Source organism: Typopeltis vanoorti, chromosome 10, assembly GCF_054136105.1.
Source record: "Typopeltis vanoorti isolate ZY-2024b chromosome 10, IOZ_Tvanoo_1.0, whole genome shotgun sequence".
Classification (NCBI taxonomy): Eukaryota; Metazoa; Arthropoda; class Arachnida; order Uropygi; family Thelyphonidae; genus Typopeltis; species Typopeltis vanoorti.
This window is the reverse complement of record NC_143558.1, coordinates 111,750,428-111,773,807: the sequence shown is the minus strand read 5'-3', so window position 1 is coordinate 111,773,807 and position 23,380 is coordinate 111,750,428. Positions and strand designations below refer to the sequence as shown.

General features: G+C 33.7%; 1 protein-coding gene across 2 annotated transcripts in view; it reads right to left on the bottom strand.

Moving 5' to 3' along the window:
* Tango1 (transport and golgi organization 1) overlaps positions 1–23,380 on the bottom strand; it is a 395,672-nt gene that overhangs the window by 170,591 nt on the left and 201,701 nt on the right. For both annotated transcript variants that reach the window (XM_090398800.1, XM_090398801.1), the window contains exons 11-12: positions 4,707–4,778; positions 2,780–2,916 (exon numbers count right to left, since the gene is read on the bottom strand). In XM_090398800.1, coding sequence (XP_090254926.1) covers positions 2,780–2,916; positions 4,707–4,778 — 209 coding nt within the window. The remainder of the gene's footprint in view (positions 1–2,779; positions 2,917–4,706; positions 4,779–23,380) is intronic.

Here is a 23,380-nt window from a genome sequence, read left to right as displayed (position 1 = left end):
CATAAAAAAGAATACAGTGCATATGAAAAAATAGAAGAATAGTTCCAGATGTGAAAATCCGATACAAACAATAAGTTATTTTCAAACAACACATATGAAAATCATTGAATAAAACTATTTAATTTTAATGGAATATTTTTTAAATACTTATTTCAAGTATATACATATATATCTTTCCTAAAGAAAATAGCGTATTACTAATAAAACAGAAATTCAGAAAGGCCCAAATATACCCATGCATATGGTTATTAGTTAAATTTTATTTGTTGTCACTTTCTGACAGTAGCCACATTTTTTTGTGAGAGACTGGAATTAGATCACTTCCATCACTTGAAACACTTTGGCCATCCTGTTCATACTGTAATGGCAAAACGTTTTCTTCAGTAAAAGGAAATAAATTAGCACTAATTTCTAATAATTCTGAAGGTTGATTTTTTTATTTTACCCAACTCTGTAATTAATTGGTGAGATCCTGTTTTGACTAGATCTTCGTATAATTCTACATATCGCACCATAGATGACTTCAGTTCACGTTTAAACTGTTCAGCTCATTCAGTATTTGGATCATGTATAAGAAAATGACTTTGCAGTTTACTAGCCATTTGAAGCCCTTCTTTAATTAATCCTGCAGTGAGTGGAATCTCTTCATCATCACTTTTTTCTTTTTCATCAAGACTCTCAAGGACAGCTTCTATTATTTCATCATCGCTAACAGCCTTGTCAACAATCAATTCTTCAATATCTGCAGATGAAAAATCATTAAATCCTTCTCTGCCAACTACATGTGCTAATCTGATGATATTGGGATATTCAGTTGTATGCAAAAGTACAGTTTTTCTTTTTCACACATTCTGGCCAAGTAGCCTTCCAGCATGCATTTAAAGTTGATGGTTTCAATTCTGATAATGCCAACTTAACAAGTTTGATGCAATCCAAAATAGAAAATTTCTTCCACACATCAATAACTGTCAGTAAATTATCGTCATCTGGTTTACCAAAATGTATTGGAATGTTCTTCTTATGTAGTAAGTTTTGAAGGTAGCGATCACACCCTGGTCTAGTGGTTGTATTAAGGATGTTGCATTATGTGGCAGAAAACAAAATTCCACATTTGGGTGTTCTAAAACAGGATGGCCAGGCACAGTGTCTATACTTTTAAGTCCAGATTTTTTTTCCATCAAATAGCATTTAACTTCTGAAATAAAACATTGATGGCGCCATTTATTAAAAATTTCTTTTGTAACCCAAACTTTTTTTGTTTACCTTCCAGTGCACTGGAAATGTGTTAAAATCCACAACTTTCATTGCTCACTGTCTTAGGGATCGGTTAATGAGTAATAGTTTTAATATATTATCTCCTGAAGCATTACTGCAAAATGATAGAGTCGCACGATCCTTAGCTGCTTTAAAGTTGCCAACACTTTTTTTTTTATGATTTCGCTATATAAGTTCAACTTGGCATTTTTTTCCAAAAAAGGCTAGTCTCATCTGCATTCCAAACTTGATCAGGAGTGTAGCCACCATTTTCAATAATTCAAGTTTAAGTACATATGTGCCGTTCTAGGAAATGATAATTATAATGGAAATATCCTTTTTAACAGAACTGAATTCAAACAGAAATTTTAAAAATAAGCACCATCTGAATTGTGTTAAATCACAATATACTGTGTAAAAATAGAATTTGCTTTTATTTTCTAAACCATGTTATTTCAAAATTGTGTAAAAAGAGAATTAGCTATATTTTGCTTATAAAGGACTTTTTTTTTATTATAAAATACCCAAATTATTTCAAGAGAGCGATAAACATTATCCTCAGAGCTTAAACTATGCAAAACTACTTGCATACCCTAATCTGTAAATTTTTGAATAATATATTAAGGTAAGTCAAAAGGAGTTACATAAAGAGATCAGTCGTATTGTAGTTGGAGAAGATTTCCTTTTTGAGAGCCAAGAATAGAATAAATAGTAAAAACATGAATTTTTATGGAAAATGAATTATGCTACAATTTCTATTGCTAGAATGGGCATTTATATAACACACATTCTTCTATTTTTAGAAAGTTACAAGTTTTGTTTAGAAAGGTTTCTTTTTTTAATTAAATAAAAAAGATTCAATTTTATCTAGTCCACAGCTAGCTGCCAGCTGGCAAAATCTACTCACCACATGTGAATAGATTTTGAATAGCCACATAAGTCAACCCAATATTTTTGATATATTGCACTGACCAATACCTTAACCTTAACCCCCCCCCCCTCACCCCAATCCAGTTCTCTTTAGTCTTAATAGTCTCTATAGTAAACAAGAAAATAACTCATTATACTAACAGGTAAGTACAGCAAATTGAAATTCTTAATTTTATTACCTCCTACTATGATTAAATCAGCTGAAATCAACGTCCAGGAAACTCAAAAGGAACTTCATTTCTTGCATGTTTCAGTTAAAATTTTATTCCTTTACCTACATACAAGCAACCGAATTTGTGCTATAAGGGTTTTGGTTTAAATCTAATGAAATATCAGCAAACTTAATCAATTTTCATTTATTTTGTTTAACAGTGGTATTATTAATACTTTTCAACTGAAAATAAAATAATAAGACAAACAGTATGGTATAGTTAAGATTAATGCTAATTCCATTAGGAATTTACTGGATAACAGAACAACTGGAAAGCAGCAACCCATTAACAGAAATTTCATAATTGTAGTGGTTTCAAGAGCTCATTAAAAGTGAAATTTAAAACAGTTTAAATTATACTAGTTAAATCAGCAAAAATTTTACCTTGCATCCCATATTTCTGCTTCCTGTAATAGCCGACTACAATTTTCTTCCAACTGTAAGATGTGATTTTTCCGTTTTTTTTCTAAATCACTTAACTCTTCTTTATCTTGGAGAATGATGCTTAACTCATTCTCAACCTAGAAGTAAAATATTTTATGAAATGTAATTTATGTTACATAAAATAATCAATAACATAAGTAACAGAATAATCTTATGTTCCCTAGGTTCAACAGCATCTTTAATGAATTACATTGCATATGAAGCCAAATTCATATTAAATCAAATTTTAATTTCTCTCCCTGGTGACTGTTTTGCTGTCCTAAGTTGTGCATGTGGCAGTGATTCATTCATGTTTTGCTAATCTTTCCTCTTTCTTTCTGTTTAAGTGACCATATCATCTGAGATTAACTCTGCTAACACATTCCTGAATGCAAATAATGGCAACTTCTTTCCTAATATTCTCATTTAGTATGATACTGCCATTGATGCCATCTGTTCAAACCCCTAATCTTTCTCAGAACTCTCATATTTCCAAGGGACTGCAAAGAGGATAAGATAGTTCCACTACATAAAGGTGGCTTCAAGACAGACCATTTAATGTATCAGGAGTGGTTGTTAAAGTATTAAAAAAGTTGGTTAAAGGGCAAATGCAACAGTGGGTGGATAGGGATATGATACTCTATAGTGAGCAACACGGCTTTATAAAGGGTAGGTACTGCCTCAGTAATTTATTCATATTTTATAATAAAACAGTGGAACTGGATAAAGGAAATGGCTGCACCATGATACTGCTGGTCATTGCAAAATCATCTGATGAAATACCACATGGAAAACTATTACCAAAGTTGAGCAAATGGGAATAGATATGAAGCTAGTAGCATGGATAGAAGTGTGGCTAACAGACAGATACCAGATAGTAGTATATGATGGAGTGGAATCTAGGAGAATGAGGGCAACCAGTGGAAAACCTCAGACTAGGGTCACTACTCTTCAATTTGTATATCAATGATACAGGGAAAGATTTAAGGGGGGGGGGGGAATCAGCTGTGTGTGCTGATTATGCAAAATTGGGGAAGGCAATAGTTCATAAAGGTGATGTGGATATCCTGCAGGATGATTTGAATAAATTGGCATTGTGAGCAAAGGATAATGATTGTCAATTTAAAGTTGCAAAATGTAAGGTTTATGCACTTCAGGTTGAAAATATTGCATACTGTGTATCACACTGATAGCACTGGACTGCATGAATTTGATTAGGCTAAGGACTTTGGGATAAGAGTGACAGAGGGCATATTGCAAAAGTTGATAAAATAGCTCAAATGATTACTTGGATGTTGTAAAACACACTAACAAGTAAAGACAGGAAGGTTATTATCCCTCTTTATAAGGCTGCAATTTAGCTGCATCTTGACTACTGTGCACAGATTTCATTATCTGGATCTCTTGGGGATCAGGAGGTGGTAGAGAGAATTCAGAGATGAGTGACCAAGCTGGTGACAATTCTATGGAATGCTCCTTATGAGGATAGGCTGAGGGTGAATGGGTCACAAAGTTTAAGTAACAGGCAGAAAAGAGATAATATGATACAAACTTAGAAAAGGGGTTTTATAAAACTGATCAAAGGAAATTTTTCATATGACATATAGAGAACTAGTGGTCATCCTTGCAAGTTGTGTAAGAGTGTGGTTAGTAAGGGTGTGGAGACTACATCTTTTGCATGGAGAGTGGTCAACAAGTGGAATGGATTGTAAGTGCACTCAGTGAATAAGTTTAAGGAGAGGTATGACAGGTTTTTTTGTGTATAAAATTTAGAGTGGGTCTCCCACGATCAGTCACTAGACTGCATGAAGATATAACGTATAATAATAATAAAATAATTATTTTAAAAGAAAAATCAAGAGAGGAAAAAAAATGAATGATTTCTTACTTTATGAAATTGTGCTTCAAAATTGGATGCTCTCTCTTCAGCAGATTTATGTTGTTCCAACAGAATCATTTTCTGGAATATAAATAGATCTTACTACATATCAAATCTTAAAACATACAAAATATAATCATCAAGTAACTGATATGTGCTCTCCACAGTTTTACAGGATTCTAAGATAGCAATAAATGAAAAGTTAACATTACTAACTTCTTATTTACAATTTTCCCTCCAAATTAGTATCCTGTTTATCAGAGTTCCTATTTTGGGTTCTGAAGGCACTTCAGACTGCATCAAATCCACCTACATCTTGGTCTCATAATGGGTCTTTTCCTGCTATCAAATACCTGTTTTTTTTGCTAAATTTTCCTCTCCCATTCTGTTCAAGCTCCTTTCCGATATCTTGCTTTATCCTTTATCCAAGTGTAAGCAAAGAAAGTCTGGGCATGAAGTATTTTCATGACAATTAGCTACTAGTATATTACTTAGCAGTTAGTATCCCATAATGCAAAGCATATTCTTTTGGACACGTTTAATGCTATGCACTAAACATTTCCGATTAAACAAAGCTCCAATGACTACTAGGATTTTTTTTTATTTTTTTATATGCAACATCGATTTCTCCATTGGGGCTTATGTAATTTCCTAGATATTTAAATTTGTTAACTTGTTCTATTACTTTGTCGTGAATGACTAATTTGCATCTTTTAATTTCTTTACCTTGAAATGCTATTGATTTCATTTTATTTATTGAGATTTTCATGTCATACTGTTCTATTGTCATCATCATCATCATCAAATTCCTGCCATGTACCCTCAAGGGGTGTACAGGATATGATAGTACTACATGAAAAAAATTACATCATTATTAATTTCCTATCTATAATTTTCCTCCAAATCAGTCTGTTACTTGTCAACACTCCAATATTATCAGATCTTATATTTCTATCGTCTAAAGCACTTTGTACTGTATCAATCCACCTATATCTTGGTCTTCCTCTGGGTCGTTTTCCTGCCAACCTGGCAGAGAACACTTGTTTTGCTAATCTTTCCTCGCCCATTCTGTTTAAGTGACCATACCACCTGAGATTAGCTCTGCTAACACATTCCTGGATGCTGACAATGTCAAGTTCTTTCCTAATATCCTCGTTTTTAATATGATACTGCCATTGATGCCATCTGTTCACGCCTATAATCTTTCTCAGGACTCTCATATCTGAAGTCTCTAGTCTTTGGTCAAGTGTTTTACTTCTGACCCAGCTCTCAGATCCATAAGTTAAAACTGGTTTGAACACTGTCTTGTATACAGCTAATTTAGTGTTCCGACTAATTTCTCTCTTATTCCATATGAATTTATTCAATTGACTTCCCACCATACCAGCTTTGCTGATTCTGTTGTCTATTTCTGTATTTAATTTACCATCTTCAGTAAAAATCGTGCCTAAATAGCTGAAATGTTTTACTTGTTCCACAGGTTCTCCATTCACAACACAGTTGACATTTTCAATGATTCTGCCTATTTTCATTGTCTTTGTCTTTTTATTGCTGACCTTCATACCATATTTATTACAAGAGCTATTCAATTTAGTCAGAGAATCTTGCAGACTTGTAGCGGATTTATTTAGAAGTATAACATCATCCGCATAAAGCAAAGAGCTGACATTAACATCTCCAATTTTGATATCATGTTTAATACCACTTTCCTTCATAATGTGATCCATATAGATAATGAATAACAGAGGGGATAATGTACATCCTTGTCTCACACCAGATTTAACATTAAACCATCTTCCTGTACTTCCTTCAATTCTAACTGCTGACTTACAACTCAAATAAAGACTAAGTATTGCTTGATATAATGTCCCATTGACACCATATAACTGCAGCGTATTGAATAGCTTCTCTCTTGGCACCTTGTCATATGCCTTTTCCAGATCGACAAAACTTAAATACAGATCTTTGTTATATTCCCATGCTTTCTCGACTATTTGTCGTAAAGTGAAGATCTGATCCTGACAGCCTCTATTTGGCCTGAATCCAGCTTGTTCTTCACCAAGCTTTTCTTCCACAATTCTTCTCAACCGTTTCTCAAGTATACTTGCATAGATCTTGCCAGGAACACTCAGTAGGGAAATACCTCTGTAATTCTGACATGCAGTTTTATTTCCCTTTTTATATATGGGTACTATGAGAGCTCTACTCCAATCATCGGGAATTCGTCCCTCTGTCCAGGCTTTCTGAACTATGCAGTGAAGCCACTGTAAGACTCTTATACCACCATACTTCAGCATTTCTGGTCGAATATCATCTACTCCTGCTGCCTTTCCACATTTCAAGCCTTTGATGGCTTTTTCTACTTCAAGTATGGATATGTATTCCTGACTGCATGCCTGGTCAGTCTTTTTTACCACTGTGCTGTCATCACTGCTTGTTTCATTTAGCAGTTTTTCAAAGTAATTACTCCATACTTCAAGGATATCTTTTTCTCCCGTTTTCATGTCACCTTTATCATCTCTAATTCCTTTTATAGCACTCTTTCCTCCATTCTTAAGCTTCTTCAACAACCTCCAGAATATTTTGCCACCTTCTTGATATTTATTTTCTATATTCTTGCCAAAGTCCACCCATGACTTTTGTTTAGCTAGTTTTACACAGTGTTTAGCATTCTTGCATTTGTCTCTATATTCTCTAAGAGCACAAGCTGACTTATTTGACAGGAACTTTTGGTATGCTTTCTTCTTTTCCTTCACTACCTCTTTAACCTCCTGTGTCCACCAGGGAGTTCTGATTTTTTTATCCTTACAAACAACCTCACCACATGCCTCTCTGGCAGAATCAATCAATGTTTTCTTCAGAGTTTGCCACTGAATCTCCAAGGTTTGATTCCTGTTCTCAAACTCTTTCATTTTTCCTTCAATAATCTTTGTGTATTTTAGTCTACAGCTCACATCTGAGAGCTGCTCAACTTTTATTCGCTTTAAAACTTTCTTACATGTTATTCTTTTCAATATGAAATTCAATTTTATCCTGCTCAAGACTAAATAGTGATCACTTCCAATTTCAAATCCTCTGTACACTCTGGTGTCCTGCACCAGGGAGAAAACATCACTATCAACAATAACATAGTCAATGAGACTTTTCTTATTCCTAGCCTCTTCTCTCCATGTGAATTTGTGCACATTTTTATGTTGGAACATGGTGTTAGTAATAACTAGTCCATGTCCTGAGCAGAAATCCAACAGATATTTGCCATTATTATTAGCTTTGCTCTTTTCTCCAAATTTTCCCAAAATATTTTTGTATGTCTCACAATCATTTCCTACTCTGCTATTTAGATCCCCAACAAGGACCAACTTTTCATTTTTCATTGTGTCAGTTGCTTTTTCTAAAGCCTCAAAAAATTCCTCCACTTCTACCTTAGTAGAACCTTCTGTGGGACCATAGGCACAAATAAGTCTCATTGTCCAGTTCCCCATTCTCATATTTGCCCACATTACTCTACTTGAGACTGACTGCCATTCAAGAAGATTAGCCTCGTATTTTGTGTTGAATACTATGGCTACTCCTTCTTTTCCTTGATTGTCATTGCCTGAATATAACATTTTGTATTTATTGCTCAGAAAGATCTCACCAGTTTTGGTCTTTTTTGTTTCAGTCACCCCTATTATGTCGATCTGGTACTTATCTAATTCCTCAGCTAGCTCCATTTCTTTGCCATTCAGGCTTCTTACGTTGATAGTACCGATCTTTAACTCTGGTGATGTTGAGTTGGGGTTTGTTTTCAGATTTGTTCCAGTAGCTGACTTTTCGCTGTTCGCCCTGGTTCCCTGACGAAAACAACGGGGGCCTTGTTTAACCGGGCGACGCCCCAGCCGGCATGAAATTTTGTCATGTTGTACCATCATTCTATATTTTGGTTTAACCAATAAGAGTACAATTTGGTCGGCTAAATCCCAAATTGCCAGCCCATCCTCGTTCGTTCAGTATCCAAGTAGATACCCAACAGGGTGCACCACGAGAAGGTGAGGATTGGACATTAGGTCAGAAGCCCTAGTCGGTTCTCCGCATTCCTTTAAAGGCTATGTGGAGGTCTCCTCTCAGTTATACAGCTTTGACCCTTAAGCACCCCACTGTTCTATTGTTTTGTTCAATATGTGTAGATTTTTCTGTAATTGGTCTTCATTTTCAGCTAAAATAACTTGGTCGTCAGCATACAAAAGCTGGTTAATTATTTCCTATTTTAATTCCTATGATTTTGTTTTTCCTCCACTCTCTTGAAATTTTTTCCATACATATATATTAAAGAGTATTAGTGATAATCCACTTCCTTGAATGAGACCTCTATTGGTTTTAATTTTTTCAGTTGTTTCATTATTAATTTTAACTTTAATATATCTTTCTTCTATTATATTTGTTATTGCTTTTGTGGTTTGAGGTGGAGCTTTCAATTCATACAGTATATTGATTAATTTTGTTCTGTTGATTTGATTGTATGCTTTCTCATAATCCAGAAAAGCCATATATGTTGGCAGGTTAAATTCTATTATTTTTTCTATAATTTGTTTGAGTGTAAATGTGAAATCTATGCAGGATTTCCCTTTTCTAAAGCCGCATTGTTCTTCTCAAATAATTTACTTGGCCCATGGTGTTAATTTACTTTTAATTATATCTAGATATATTTTATGGCATGCATTTAATAAGGATATTCCTCTGTAGTTTCTGCAATCCTTTCAGTTTCCTTTTTTGAATATGTTTATGGCTACTGATGTCTTCCATTCTTGTGGGATGTTTCCTTCTTCTCATATTCTGTTTAGGAATTTAATTAATCATAATTGAAATGGTTTAGAGCTGTATTTGTATAGTTTCGAATTTATTCCATCTTCTCCTGTAGCTTATCTATTTTTTAATTTTTCCAATATTTCTTTAGATCATTTAACTGTATTGGTTCTTCATTTGTTTCTTGACTTATTACTTGTTTTATTTCAATTTGATTATTATTGTTTAGAAGCTGGGTCTAGTGATTGGTCCATTCTTTTGTAGAGGGGCCTTCTAATTGTAGATTATCCTTTGTTTCATAAGTCACTTTTTTAATGATTTTATAGCTCTTTAGTTCAGGTCCATTTACATCATGCTTTAATCTTGATACAAATTTTTCCCAGTCTTGTTTTCTGATTTTCCTGGTTTCTCTTCTTTGTTATTGCTCTGATTCTTTTATATTCTATTTCATTTCCTATGGCTCTGTCGTTAAACCATTTAAGGTACATTTCTGAACGATAAATGCACGTAAATACAAAAAAGATATTTAATTAACCAAATATTTTGGTCTGGAAATAGCAGTCCATCTTCAGTGGTATTACAAGAACAGTTTTAAAAAATACAAGCTAGAATACTAACAATAGATCGTTAAAAATAGAACATGCCGCGTGATGTTATATCACTAAGTATTAAGTATAAAACAGAACATTTTGAAGTAGAGACATGATTGAAAAAAAAAAAAAAATTAATGAGTAATCTTGATTAGACTTTCCCAGATTTTTGATATAGATATACAGTCATTATGATTCAGGTTGGGACGATGGAGTAAGGCCTCCATGCTTTCCTTGAACAAACGTTCGAACCTATAACGGGATCTATGTAAGAGGAGAGTCTTGGACCAAAAGATGCTGGGGTCAGTTTCAATCATGTTGAGCCAATCCAGACTTTTCAGGTTTGTTGTGAAGAATGGAGGATTGATGTTCTTGGATTCTTTTTTCAAGAGAACGTCCAGTCTGTCCAAAATAGGAAAGATCACAGTTGCAAGGAATTTGATAAACTCCAGGAAGAGATAAAGTTGGGCGTTTGTCTTTAGGAGAAGGAAAATGAAAACAAATTTGTTAATAGGTGGTGAATACGTAGTTGTTAAATCATATTTCTTGAAAATTCTTGCGATAGGTTCTGAAATACCAGAGATATAAGGAATAGGCACTCGACGTATTGAAACTTTGTTGTTTTGTGGAGGATTATAAGAATTGAGAAGATGTTGAGTACTTTTTTTAGAAAAGCCATTGAGTTTCATGTGTTGTTGGATAGTAGAAAGTTCTTTCTGTAGATAATCAAAAGTAGAACAATTAGTTTTGGCTCTTCTGATGAGGCATTTCATAATTCCTGTTTTTCTACTATCCAACAACACATGAAACTCAATGGCTTTTCTAAAAAAAGTACTCAACATCTTCTCAATTCTTATAATCCTCCACAAAACAACAAAATTTCAATGCGTCGAATGCCTTTTCCTTATATCTCCGTTATTTCAGAACCTATCGCAAGAATTTTAAAGAAACATGATTTAACAACTACGTATTCACCTATTAACAAATTGTCTTTTCATTTTCCTTCTCCTAAAGACAAACGCTCAACTTTATCTCTTCCTGGAGTTTATCAAATTCCTTGAAACAATGATCTTTCCTATTTTGGACAGACTGGACGTTCTCTTGAAAAAAGAATCCAAGAACATCAATCCTCCATTCTTCACAACAAACCTGAAAAGTCTGGATTGGCTCAACACGGGATTGAAACTGACAAAACAGCATCTTTTGGTCCAGGACTCGCCTCTTACATAGATCCCGTTATAGGTTCGAACGTTTGTTCAAGGAAAGCGTGGAGGCCTTACTCCATCGTCCCAACCTGAATCGTAATGACTGTATATCTATATCAAAAATCTGGGAAAGTCTAATCAAGATAATTCTGTAATTTTTTTTTTTTTTCAATCACATCTCTACTTCAAAATGTTCCGTTTTATACTTAATACTTAGTTATATAACATCACGTGGAGTGTTCTATTTTTAACGATCTATTGTTAGTATTCCAGCTTGTATTTTTTAAAACTGTTCTTGTAATACCACTGAAGATGGTCTGCTATTTCCAGACCAAAATATTTGGTTAATTAAATATCTTTCTTGTGTTTACGTGCATTTATCATTCAGCCTTATGTCACAAGTATCCTTAAAACAGAAAGGTACATTTCTTTTTTCTTTCTTATTAAAGATTCTATTTCTGGGTTCCAGGTTCTGAGTTCTTTCCTTTTAATTCGCAGTTTTGTTCATATGCTGCTTGTTTCTCTATTTGTTTAATGTTTTGCCATTCATTTTCTATATCCATATTTTCATTCATTTTCTTTGTATGATTTGTAAGTCTTCTTTGATATAGTTCTCTGATACTATCTTGCTGTAACAGTTCTACCTTAAATTGCACATGCTTTTGTTTTTGTGTTCTTGTATTGTTTCTATTTCTCTGGTTTGGGATCTTAATAGTACAGATTAAAAAATAACGGTCTGGATCAATATTGCATCCCCTGTATATGCTGCAATTTCTTACCATCTTCTTTAGTTTTTCGCCCACTATTATATAGTCAATGATGCTTTTATATCCTCTGGCTTCCCATGTATATTTATGCATATCTTTATGTTTAAAGCTGTTGGTGATTTTGAAACTATTATAGGCCACAAATTCACTAAGTTCTCTTCCATTGTAATTTATGGTGTTTTCTCCTTGATTACCTATTAAATCTTTAAATGTATTTGATCCAATTCTAGCACTGAAATCGTCTGCAATGATTAAGTAATCTTGTTTGTGTTCCGAATTGCGTTTTGACGGTTTTTATAGAATTCTTCAGTTTCAGATTTTTTCCCTTATTTGGGTGCATATATTCCAATGATTGCAATAAATTTCTTATTTAAGTCTAGCCATTATTATTCTTTCAAAGATCCAGTTACATGATTCAATTTTGTTTTACTATTTATTGTTGATCATGATAGCTATACCTGCAGCTGCTCGTTTTTCATTGGGTAATCCACTGTATATTAAACTGTAGTCCTGAAGATCTGTAGAGCCTTTTGATTTTTTCTCATCATCATCATCAAATTCCTGCCATGTACTCACAAGGGGTGTACAGGATATGATAGTAATACATGAAAAATTTACATCGTTACTAACTTCCTATCTACAATTTTCCTCCAAATCAGTCTATTACTTGTCAAGACTCCAACATTATCAGATCTTATATTTCTATCGTCTAAGGCACTTTGTACCGTATCAATCCACCTATATTATATCTTGGTCTTCCTCTAGGTTGTTTTCCTGCCAACCTGGCAGAGAACACTTGTTTTGCTAATCTTTCCTCACCCATTCTGTTTAGGTGACCATACCACCTCAGATTAGCTCTGCTAATGCATTCCTGGATGCTGACGATATCAAGTTCGTTCCTAATGTCCTCGTTTTTAATATGATATTGTCACTGATGCCATCTGTTCACACCTATAATCTTTCTCAGGAGTCTCATATCTGCGGTCTTTAGTCTTTGGTCAAGTGTTTTACTTCTGACCCAGCTCTCAGATCCATAAGTTAAAACTGGTTTGAACACTGTCTTGTATACAGCTAATTTAGTGTTCCGACTAATTTCTCTCTTATTCCATATGAATTTATTCAATTGACTTCCCACCATACCAGCTTTGCTGATTCTATTGTCTATTTCTATATTTAATTTACCATCTTCAGTAAAAATCGTGCCTAAGTAGCTGAAATGTTTTACTTGTTCCACAGGTTCTCCATTCACAACACAGTTGACATTTTCAATGATTCTGCCTATTTTCATTGTCTTTGTCTTTTTATTGCTGACCTTCATACCATATCTATTACAACAACTATTCAATTTAGTCAGAGAATCTTGCAAACTTGTAGTGGATTTATTTAGAAGTATAACATCATCCGCATAAAGCAAAGATCTGACATTAACATCTCCAATTTTGATATCATGTTTAATACCACTTTCCTTCATAATGTGATCTATATAGATAATGAATAACAGAGGGGATAATGTACATCCTTGTCTCACACCAGATTTAACATTAAACCATCTTCCTGTACTTCCTTCAATTCTAACTGCTAACTTACAACTCAAATACAGACTGAGTATTGATTGATATAATGCCCCATTGACACCATATAACTGCAGCGTATTGAATAGCTTCTCTCTTGGCACCTTGTCATATGCCTTTTCCAAATCGACAAAACTTAAATACAGATCTTTGTTATAGTCCCATGCTTTCTCGACTATTTGTCGTAAAGTGAAGATCTGATCCTGACAGCCTCTGTTTGGCCTGAATCCAGCTTGTTCTTCACCAAGGTTTTCTTCCACAATTCTTCTCAACCGTTTTTCAAGTATACTTGCATAGATCTTGCCAGGAACACTCAGTAGGGAAATACCTCTGTAATTCTCACATTCAGTTTTATTTCCCTTTTTATATATGGGTACTATGAGAGCTCTACTCCAATCATTGGGAATTCGTCCCTCTGTCCAGGCTTTCTGAACTATGCAGTGCAGCCACTGTAAGACTCTTATACCACCATACTTCAGCATTTCTGGTCGAATATCATCTACTCCAGCTGCCTTTCCACATTTCAAGCCTTTGATGGCTTTTTCTACCTCAAGTATGGATATGTATTCCTGACTGCATGCATGGTCAGTGTTTTTTACCACTGTGCTGTCATCACTGCTTGTTTCATTTAGTAGTTTTTCAAAGTAATTACTCCATACTTCAAGGATATCCTTTTCTCCCGTTTTCACCTTTATCATCTCTAACTCCTTTTACAGCACTCTTACCTCCATTCCTAAGCTTCTTCAACAACCTCCAGAATATTTTGCCACCTTCTTGATATTTATTTTCTATACTCTTGCCAAAGTCCTCCCATGACTTTTGTTTAGCTAGTTTTACACAGTGTTTAGAATTCTTGCATTTGTCTCTATATTCTCTAAGAGCACAAGCTGACTTATTTGACGTGAACTTTTGATATGCTTTCTTCTTTTCCTTCACTACCTCTTTAATTTCCTGTGTCCACCAGGGAGTTCTGATTTTTTTATCCTTGCAGACAACCTCACCACATGCCTCTCTGGCAGAATCAATCAATGTTTTCTTCAGAGTTTGCCACTGAATCTCCAAGGTTTGATTCCTGTTCTCAAACTCTTTCATTTTTTCTTCAATAATCTTTGTGTATATTAGTCTACAGTTCACATCTGAGAGCTGCTCAACTTTTATTCGCTTTAAAACTTTCTTACATGTTATTCTTTTCAATATGAAATTCAATTTTATCCTGCTCAAGACTAAATAGTGATCACTTCCAATTTCAAATCCTCTGTACACTCTGGTGTCCTGCACCAGGGAGAAAACATCACTATCAACAATAACATAGTCAATGAGACTTTTCTTATTCCTAGCCTCTTCTCTCCATGTGAATTTGTGCACATTTTTATGTTGGAACATGGTGTTAGTATTAACCAGTCCATGTCTTGAGCAGAAATCCAACAGATATTTGCCATCATTATTAGATTGCTCTTTTCTCCAAATTTACCCAAAATATTTTTGTATGTCTCATAATCATTTCCTACTCTACTATTTAGATCCCCAACAAGGACTACCTTTTCCTTTTTCATTGTGTCAGTTGCTTTTTCTAAAGCCTCAAAAAATTCCTCCATTTCTACCTTAGTAGAACCTTCTGTGGGACCATAGGCACAAAAAGTCTCATTGTCCAGTTCCCCATTCTCATATTTGCCCACATTACTCTACTTGAGACTGACTGCCATTCAAGAAGATTAGCCTCGTATTTTGTGTTGAATACTATGGCTACTCTTTCTTTTCCTTGATTGTCATTGATTTTTTCTTTGTTTTTGAAATTACTGCTATTTCTCTTTTCATTTCTGTTAGGGATTTTTGTATTTTCTTCGATCTTGTGATTAATGTCTCTTATATTTACTGTTCCAATCCGTATCCGGTTCATAGTCCTTTTTTCCAATTCCGTTTCATTATCTGTTTGTATTTGTATTTATTTAAATTCAGATTAAATCTGAGAGCAGCTGCAGATTCCAAAAACTGTTTTTTTAAATTTACTGTAATGGAGTATAGTGGTTTTTTCCAGCAGATCCTACATGTAATGTCATGTTACAAGAGATCAGACTGACCATAGTTGTGATTGCAGATGTATTGTTTGTGTAGCTCTGTCAATGGTAGCTCAATCTACCTGTCTCTCCAAAGTATACCAACTCACAGAAACAAGGTACTTCATATACTCCAGGAACTGAGAGAGGAAATAGCAGATCTTTAGTGCAACAGATAAGGGTAGCAAGTTTCAAGTGAGACTTAAAAGCTGTGCAGAGGTTGTATTTTTTTCGAGGAACTGACTATTTTTTCAGATGTATTATCCTCAGACATAGGAGATGGTGATGGCATTCCTGAAATCCTTCTGAAGAATGGATGCGAGTTTGGGAAAGGGGGGGGGCGAACTGATTATTTTTTTTAAATTCTGTAGGAACAGTAGTCATTGGATAGGAAGGTGTTGTGTATATGGTTGAGTTCTGTTGAAAGAGAGGATCCACGTTTCATTTTGTATTGTGTTGATTTGTACTATCTGAAGCTGTCTAAGTTAATGAGATGAAATACTGGAACAATTAAAATAGTTTTTAATTCTTTCTTAGTGCTGTTTATAACCCATTAAACTTCCATCATGATATTTTTAAAATACTCTTGATTAGAGATAACTGTAGAAGGTTTTTTCATTTGGTTGTAAATTAAATTACCCAAGAAATTATATTCTTATTTAATCCTTTATCCAAGAGTAAGCAAATTTGCACATAAAGCATCATCACAACTAAGCTACTTGTATATAGAAGCTAATGACTTCACAATTAATTGTCTTAGTATCTCATAATGAAAAGCACATATCCTTTTGGATGTGTGCTTAGTATTACGAGATGCAAAGAATAATACTTGCATTATGAGACATTTGAAATATTCTGACTAAAACAAATTATTAGACGATCGATAAGCGTATTAGAAAACGTCAAGAAACAAAGACATATAGGATAAGAAAAATATTATTAATAATAAAAATCATGAAATTTGTACATGCTGATGGAGTCATTACTTCAAGCTTCCTGGGAACAAAAAATACACAACAAATGATGTAATAGAGACACAGAAAAGGTGGTAATGCTTAATGGAACTAATGATTTATATAGTGATAAATATAGTATGAGAGAGAAGATATGAAAGAAAGGATTGTTGGAAGAAGCGAGAAAGAAAAATGAGTGAAAACTGTTAGTTTATTACTGAGATATGACAGCACTGAGTTAAAAGCAAGGCTATGATAGTAAATGATTGAAACAAGCTGTATAAAATAAATGGAAAGCAAAAACTCACAAGAATGAAGGAGAGTTCACTGAGTTGTTGCAATAACAGTTTTTCAAGCAGCATGTGAAAGAAGGAATTCAAGGTAAAAGAGTGTTAACATCATAGTGCCAGAAGGAGTCTCAGTTAAGAATATGACTGTTTTGCAACCACATAATATTAGTGATTATACCATGTCCTGGGATGCTGAGCTGGTTATACATGTTCAACATGCTTGTATAGCATGCTGTCAGCATGTTACACATGCTAAACTCCGCAGGCTGAATATTATGACACTGTCAGCACTGATAAATGTCCTCACTACTGAACTTCACCTCCCCCCCCTATATTTATCAACACTTTCTTAGCCAACGGCTACAATCCCCAGAAAATATTAAAGACTGTAAATGCACCCCCAATCCCCTTTCAGAGCAGAGATTACTGAAGATCTATCACCATTCCATATATATATATATATATATATATATATATATATGGGGCACATCTGAAAAACTGATAAAAAATCCTAAGGAAATACAATCTTACAACCACTCAGAGACCACATAAAAAACCAGCCACATTCCCTAAACTAACCAGGTCCTTTGCAGTTGCAAACTGACCTACTACAGACAAACAGACAAGAGAGCCAATATCAGAATTTCTGAACACAAGGACTGCATCCGGTTGCACCAATACAGACACTCAGGATTAGCTGACCATGCTTTGGACACCACACAGGATGTGCTGGAAGAAGGCTACTCTATTACCACAACAAATACAAATATGAAAGGCTGTTTCTTGATATTGCCTCAGCCCTGAAAAACTTTCCAAACCTCAACAAATTTGGGTGCATGAGACTGCTTGAAATTTGGGAAATATTAATTTTCAGATCTTCAGTCTGATTTGCCCAGTGTCAGAACCTGTGCATATTAATGTTTTTTGTGATCCCTGATGATGGCAACAATATAACATTGTTGAAATATAAGAAAGTATTAATTAAAGTTTTTATAATTGATATTTTAGTATACGTTGTTATTTACTGAAAAATAAGATTTCTTTTACAGTACTCTTTCTTCTGAGCTTTTTTTTTTAATAGTCTCCATAATACTTTGCAACCTTCTTGTATTTATCTTCTATATTCTTTGCCAAGTCTTCCAATGACTTTTGTCTAGTTACTTTTACACATAACTTAGTGATCTTACATTTTTCTATATATTCTTTTAGGATATACGACTTATTTGCTAGGAACTTTTGGAATGATTTATTATTTTCAAAGTCTGCTTCTTTAACTTCTTGTGTTCACTATGGTGTTCTTATTTTTTTATCCTTGCAGACATTTCACTACATGCTTCCTTTGCTAAATCAGTCAATGCTATCTTGAGAGTTTGCCAATGATTCTCCAAAATTTTGGTTCTTGTTTCCATTATTCAACTAAAAATGAAATTCTTTCATTTTTAGTTGAATAATATTTTATTATTATCTAATATTTTCTAGGAATATTTTCTAAACCTTTTTTTGACCGGTTCCCAAATAGTGTGGGTTCGGCCATCTAACCCACACTATTTTCAGACATTAAAAATATTGTGTTAGTGCTAGACACCACGAGATGGCGGCACTGGTTAGCTGTCTCTTCACTGCATGCCGATTAAATTTGTGATAGCCTTGGGCAAGCTATCTCTGATTGGCTACCAGTTACCAGTGGAGACCGAACTGCCAACTCAGTCTCCAAAAGTTGACTGATTCTTTTTAAACTTGCTTATACATTTCTTTTTAATATGATATTTAATTTTATCTTGCTCAAAATTAATGTTCACTTCTTATTACAAATTCCAGAAAACTAGCTTGAAGATGTTGCTACATAGATACTTTTATTTATTGTATTTTCTCTGCATGTGAATTTATGCACATCTTTATATTGAATAGGGTATTAGTAATGACTATTCCATATCCCAAAACATAAATCTAGCAGGTACTTGCTACTATTATCAACTTTGCTCTTTTCTACAATTTTTTTCCAAGCATTTGTGTACACGTGGTATTCCTTTTCTACTTTCCAGCTGTTTAGATCTCCAACAAGGACCAACTTTTTCATTTTATTCATGTCAGCTGCCTTTTCTAATGATTTGAAAAATTCTTCCTCTTCTTTGTTAGTAAAAAATTTCTGTTGGAGCATAGTCACAAATAACTCTCCCTTACCAATTTGATATTTGGCCACATCATTCTACTATATAGAGCCTGCCATTCAAGGAGATTATCATTGTGTCTAGTGTTGAATACTGTAGGTACTCCTTCCTTCCTTTCCCTGATCTTTATTGCCTAAATATAACATCCTGTCCCATATCTTAGAAGAAGCTCATATGTTTTGGTCTTCTTTGTTTCATTAATACCAATTATGTCATGTGGAACTTAACTAATTCTTCTGCCCTGTTCTAATTCTTTGCTATTGATATTTCTTCCACTGATGGTGCTTATCTTGAATTCTGATGATGGGATTGAGTTTGTTCCAGTAGCTGACTTTTCACTGTTCCCCTTAGTTTCCTGATGAGAATAGCAGAGCTCTGTCTTAATGGACAATGTCCTAGCAGCCATGACATTTCATCTTGTTGTAATAACAAGATAAACTGTCATGCTAATTGGCACTTTGTCTTTTGGTTTAAGGAATATAAAATGCAATTTAGTCAGATAAATCTGAAACTGTTGGTCAATCCATGTTTATTCAGTATCCAGGTAGATATCTATCAAACAAGGTGCACTACAAGAAGGTGAGAAATGTATATTACATCAGTAGCCGCAGTTAGCTTTCTGCATTTCTTAAAAGGCTATATGGCAGTCTCCTCCATGTTATCTAGCTTTGACCGTGACAAAATATTAATTCAAATTATTCATTATAATTATTTCTTTCAATAGGCTGATATACAAAATATATTTTTTACTCTTGAGAGACACTTGTGACATTATAATTAGGAATTATAGATACGTTAACACAAGAATATTTTAATATTTGCCAAATAATTCAGTCTGAAACTAACAAACTATCTTCAGTGGCTACACAGAAACAGTTTTTAACAAGGTGGAATACCAACAATTGATCATTCAAAAGTAGAACAAGCCGCGTGATGCTACATTGCTAAGCATTAAAGAGAGGAAAAATTTCATCAGGGTGATGACTAAATTATAGGTATTAATTCACAATTTCATATATTAATCTTAATTTATAAATAACATTAGACTAATATAGGAATGAACCATTAGAATATTAGACTAATTAGAAGTAACATTAGATTAATGAAGTCTCAAATTTAAAAAAAAAAAAAAATTAATGTGTTATCCGGATTAAACTTTCCCATATTTTTGATAAGGATATACAGTCATTTCGATTCAAGTTAGGGCATTGAAGTAAGGCCTCAGCACTCTCTTTGAATAGGCATTCGAATTTATAGTGACATCTATGTAGAAGGCAAGTCTTGGAATAGAGGATGTTGTGGCTTGTTTCTATCCCATGCTGAGCCAATCCAGACTTATCGTATTTGTTATGCAGAATGTATGATTGATGTTCTTGAATTCTTGTTTTCTATAGAGCATCCTGTTTGTCCAAAGTAGGACAGATTGCAGTTACAAGGAACTTGATATACAACAGGCAGAGACATAGTTGAGCTTTGTCTTTAGAAGAGGGGAAATAGGTGGATATTTTGTTTATAGGGATATAAGTGGCTGTTAAATCATATTTCTTCAGAACTCTTGAAATTGGTTCTGAGATCATGGAAATATATGGAATTGGAACTCGACATATTGATTCTTTGTTGTTCTGGATTGGGTTGTAGGTATCCAACAGATGTTGTGTACTTTTTTCAGAGAAGCCATTTAATTTCATGTGATGTTTGATAGTTGAAAGTTCTTTCTGCAATTCATGAGGAGTTGAACAATTAGTTCTAGCTCGTCGGATTAAACATTGTATGATTCCTGTTTTTTGATAAGGATGATGAGCAGATTGTTTGAGAATATAACGTCCAGTGAAAGTGGGTTTTCTGTAAACTGTTGTTGTTGTTAGAATACCTGAAGGTGAATGGATGAGGAGGATGTCTAGAAAGGATAACTTGTTGTCTCTTTCAATCTCCATGGTAAACTTAATATGAGGATGTAAGGAATTGATTCTGGCTAAAAAGGAAGGTAAGGAATCTCTGTTATGAGGCCACACTGAAAAGATGTTGTCTATATATTTGGCAAATATTAAAATATTCTTGTGTTAACGTGCCTATAATTCCTAATACAAAATATATATTTTCTTTATTCATTACTATTTCATGTCCTCCACATTATCTAGCCTTGACCTTTAAGTGACTGTGATACAGAATATATATATATATATATATATATATATATATATATATATATATATATATATGCAATGCTTGGAAAGAAGTCAAAAGACACCCCCAAGGACAAGGTAATGAATTTGATTAGAATTGCTAAATTTCTTCCACGTTTATTAACTGCCCTTACTGCCCTAAATTTCTTCCACGTTTATTAACTGCCATGAAGAATATTCAAATACAAGAGTGGGATAATATGTTAGTCAACTTTGACATTGTTTTTCTCTTCTTATCAACATTCGGTTATCTGACACTATTAGTTTACTATACGATGATTTCCCTCCTGATGTGAAGATTTTTGGATTTATTATACAATCAGGATATTTCAGTTGGAAAAACAAGAATAGACAGCTATTTTTTGAACTATTTAAAAAACTTTTAAAGTTTTTAAAACTTTAAAAGTTTTTAAACTTTTATTAAGAAAAACTTGATATTTTTATTATTAATTAATTATTTTTTGAACTATTTTGAACCATCTGGAAAATACCTTGTTCTCATCCATTTATCCCCAAACCTGTTTTTGGTTTCATTATGTTGATGACATTTTTACTGTTTGGCCCTCATTCTGAAAATGCATTTGGTACTGAATTTACATTGAATCAATAGCTAGCCTTCACCCACACATTAAATTCACCTTGGAAAAAGAAAATGCTGGTAATTTACCATTCTTGTTCATTGCTCTTACTCTAACAACCTCTGGTACTTTGTCAACCAGTGTTCATCAGAAACTTACCTTTACTGACAAATACATTCATCAAGCATCTGCTCATTACATTTCTCATAAAAATAGGTATCAAGTCATTAATTAATAGAGCACACAATGGGGGCCCCCTCTCTCTCAAGCTTACAACTAGAACCTCTTACTATCAAAGCTTTAATGGAATTGAAATTGGAATTGAAATTTACAACCCTAACCAAATCCAGCAGATAACTGACTCCTATGTTCCAATCCTTTATATTTCTGGTATCTTTAAACATATTGGTATAATTTAAGAAGTATCATCCTATTCCCATGTATTTTCCTATCAACAAAATTTCTCTCATCTGTTACCATATACAAAAGACAAACTGTTGCCTCTATCTTTAGCTGTGCTTACCAGATTCACTGTGAATGAAATTTGACATACTTTGTGTAGATAGAACATTCTGTAAAAAAAATAATAATAATAATAATAATGAACATCAGTACTACATTGAATACATGAAACCTCAAAAGTTTGGTCAGGCACAGCATAGCATTTACACTAAACACAGTATCCTGGGGGTAAAGCTAGACTTTTCCATAGAAGCACTTTTAAACATGAATGCCTTTTCCAAGAAAGGTTGTGAAGCCCTTTTACATCAGCCTAACCTGAATTGGAGTGATTGTCTCTCTCCTGAAAAATTTTGGAGATTCTCATTTTATGTAAACATCAAAAATAGTTTTTAATATTTATTAATATTAATTTCTAGCTTGTGGCAATCATTTTTAATTGGTAAACCGATTGTTGTATGTACCTTGTGTTCCTGTTCTTCAATTTGCTTGCTGTTTCTACACACTGATGATGTACTGTTATTTTCAGTACAAAATACCTGTATATTTTCATTAAAGTTTATTCCTGTGGTTATCGTGTACTTTTTGTTATGTATGCAAAAGTATTAATATTCAATGGTGTTAACTAGAATCCTCTCTCCTTTCCTCAGACAAAAAAGCACTTAAGTAGGTTCGTGGACATTTTAATTAGGCTTGCTAAGTAATCAAGTCCCAAAACCACATAACAGTTATTTGTCTAAGAATATTAAACTCTGTTTATGTAAGAGCTAAACTAAAATTCACTATTCTGAATAAATGTTGATAGATATTATTAGTTTGCAAAATGTTTGTTATGGCACTATCTATTATTGTTTTGAACTACTGTTCCAAGAGAAGTTTCACAGTTTAAATGTACACAGTCTATTCATGGATGAAATTTTGTTAATTATAACAAGAGGAGAGAGTGGAGGGAATTTTTTTTGTTGTTGTTTTATATCAACTGCACAGGAGTTTGTAAAACCTATAATGCAGTAATATTGTGGAGGGACAAGAGATCAGGGCAAGTGAAGGAATCTGTCAATGCATCAATCAAAAGTGTATGGA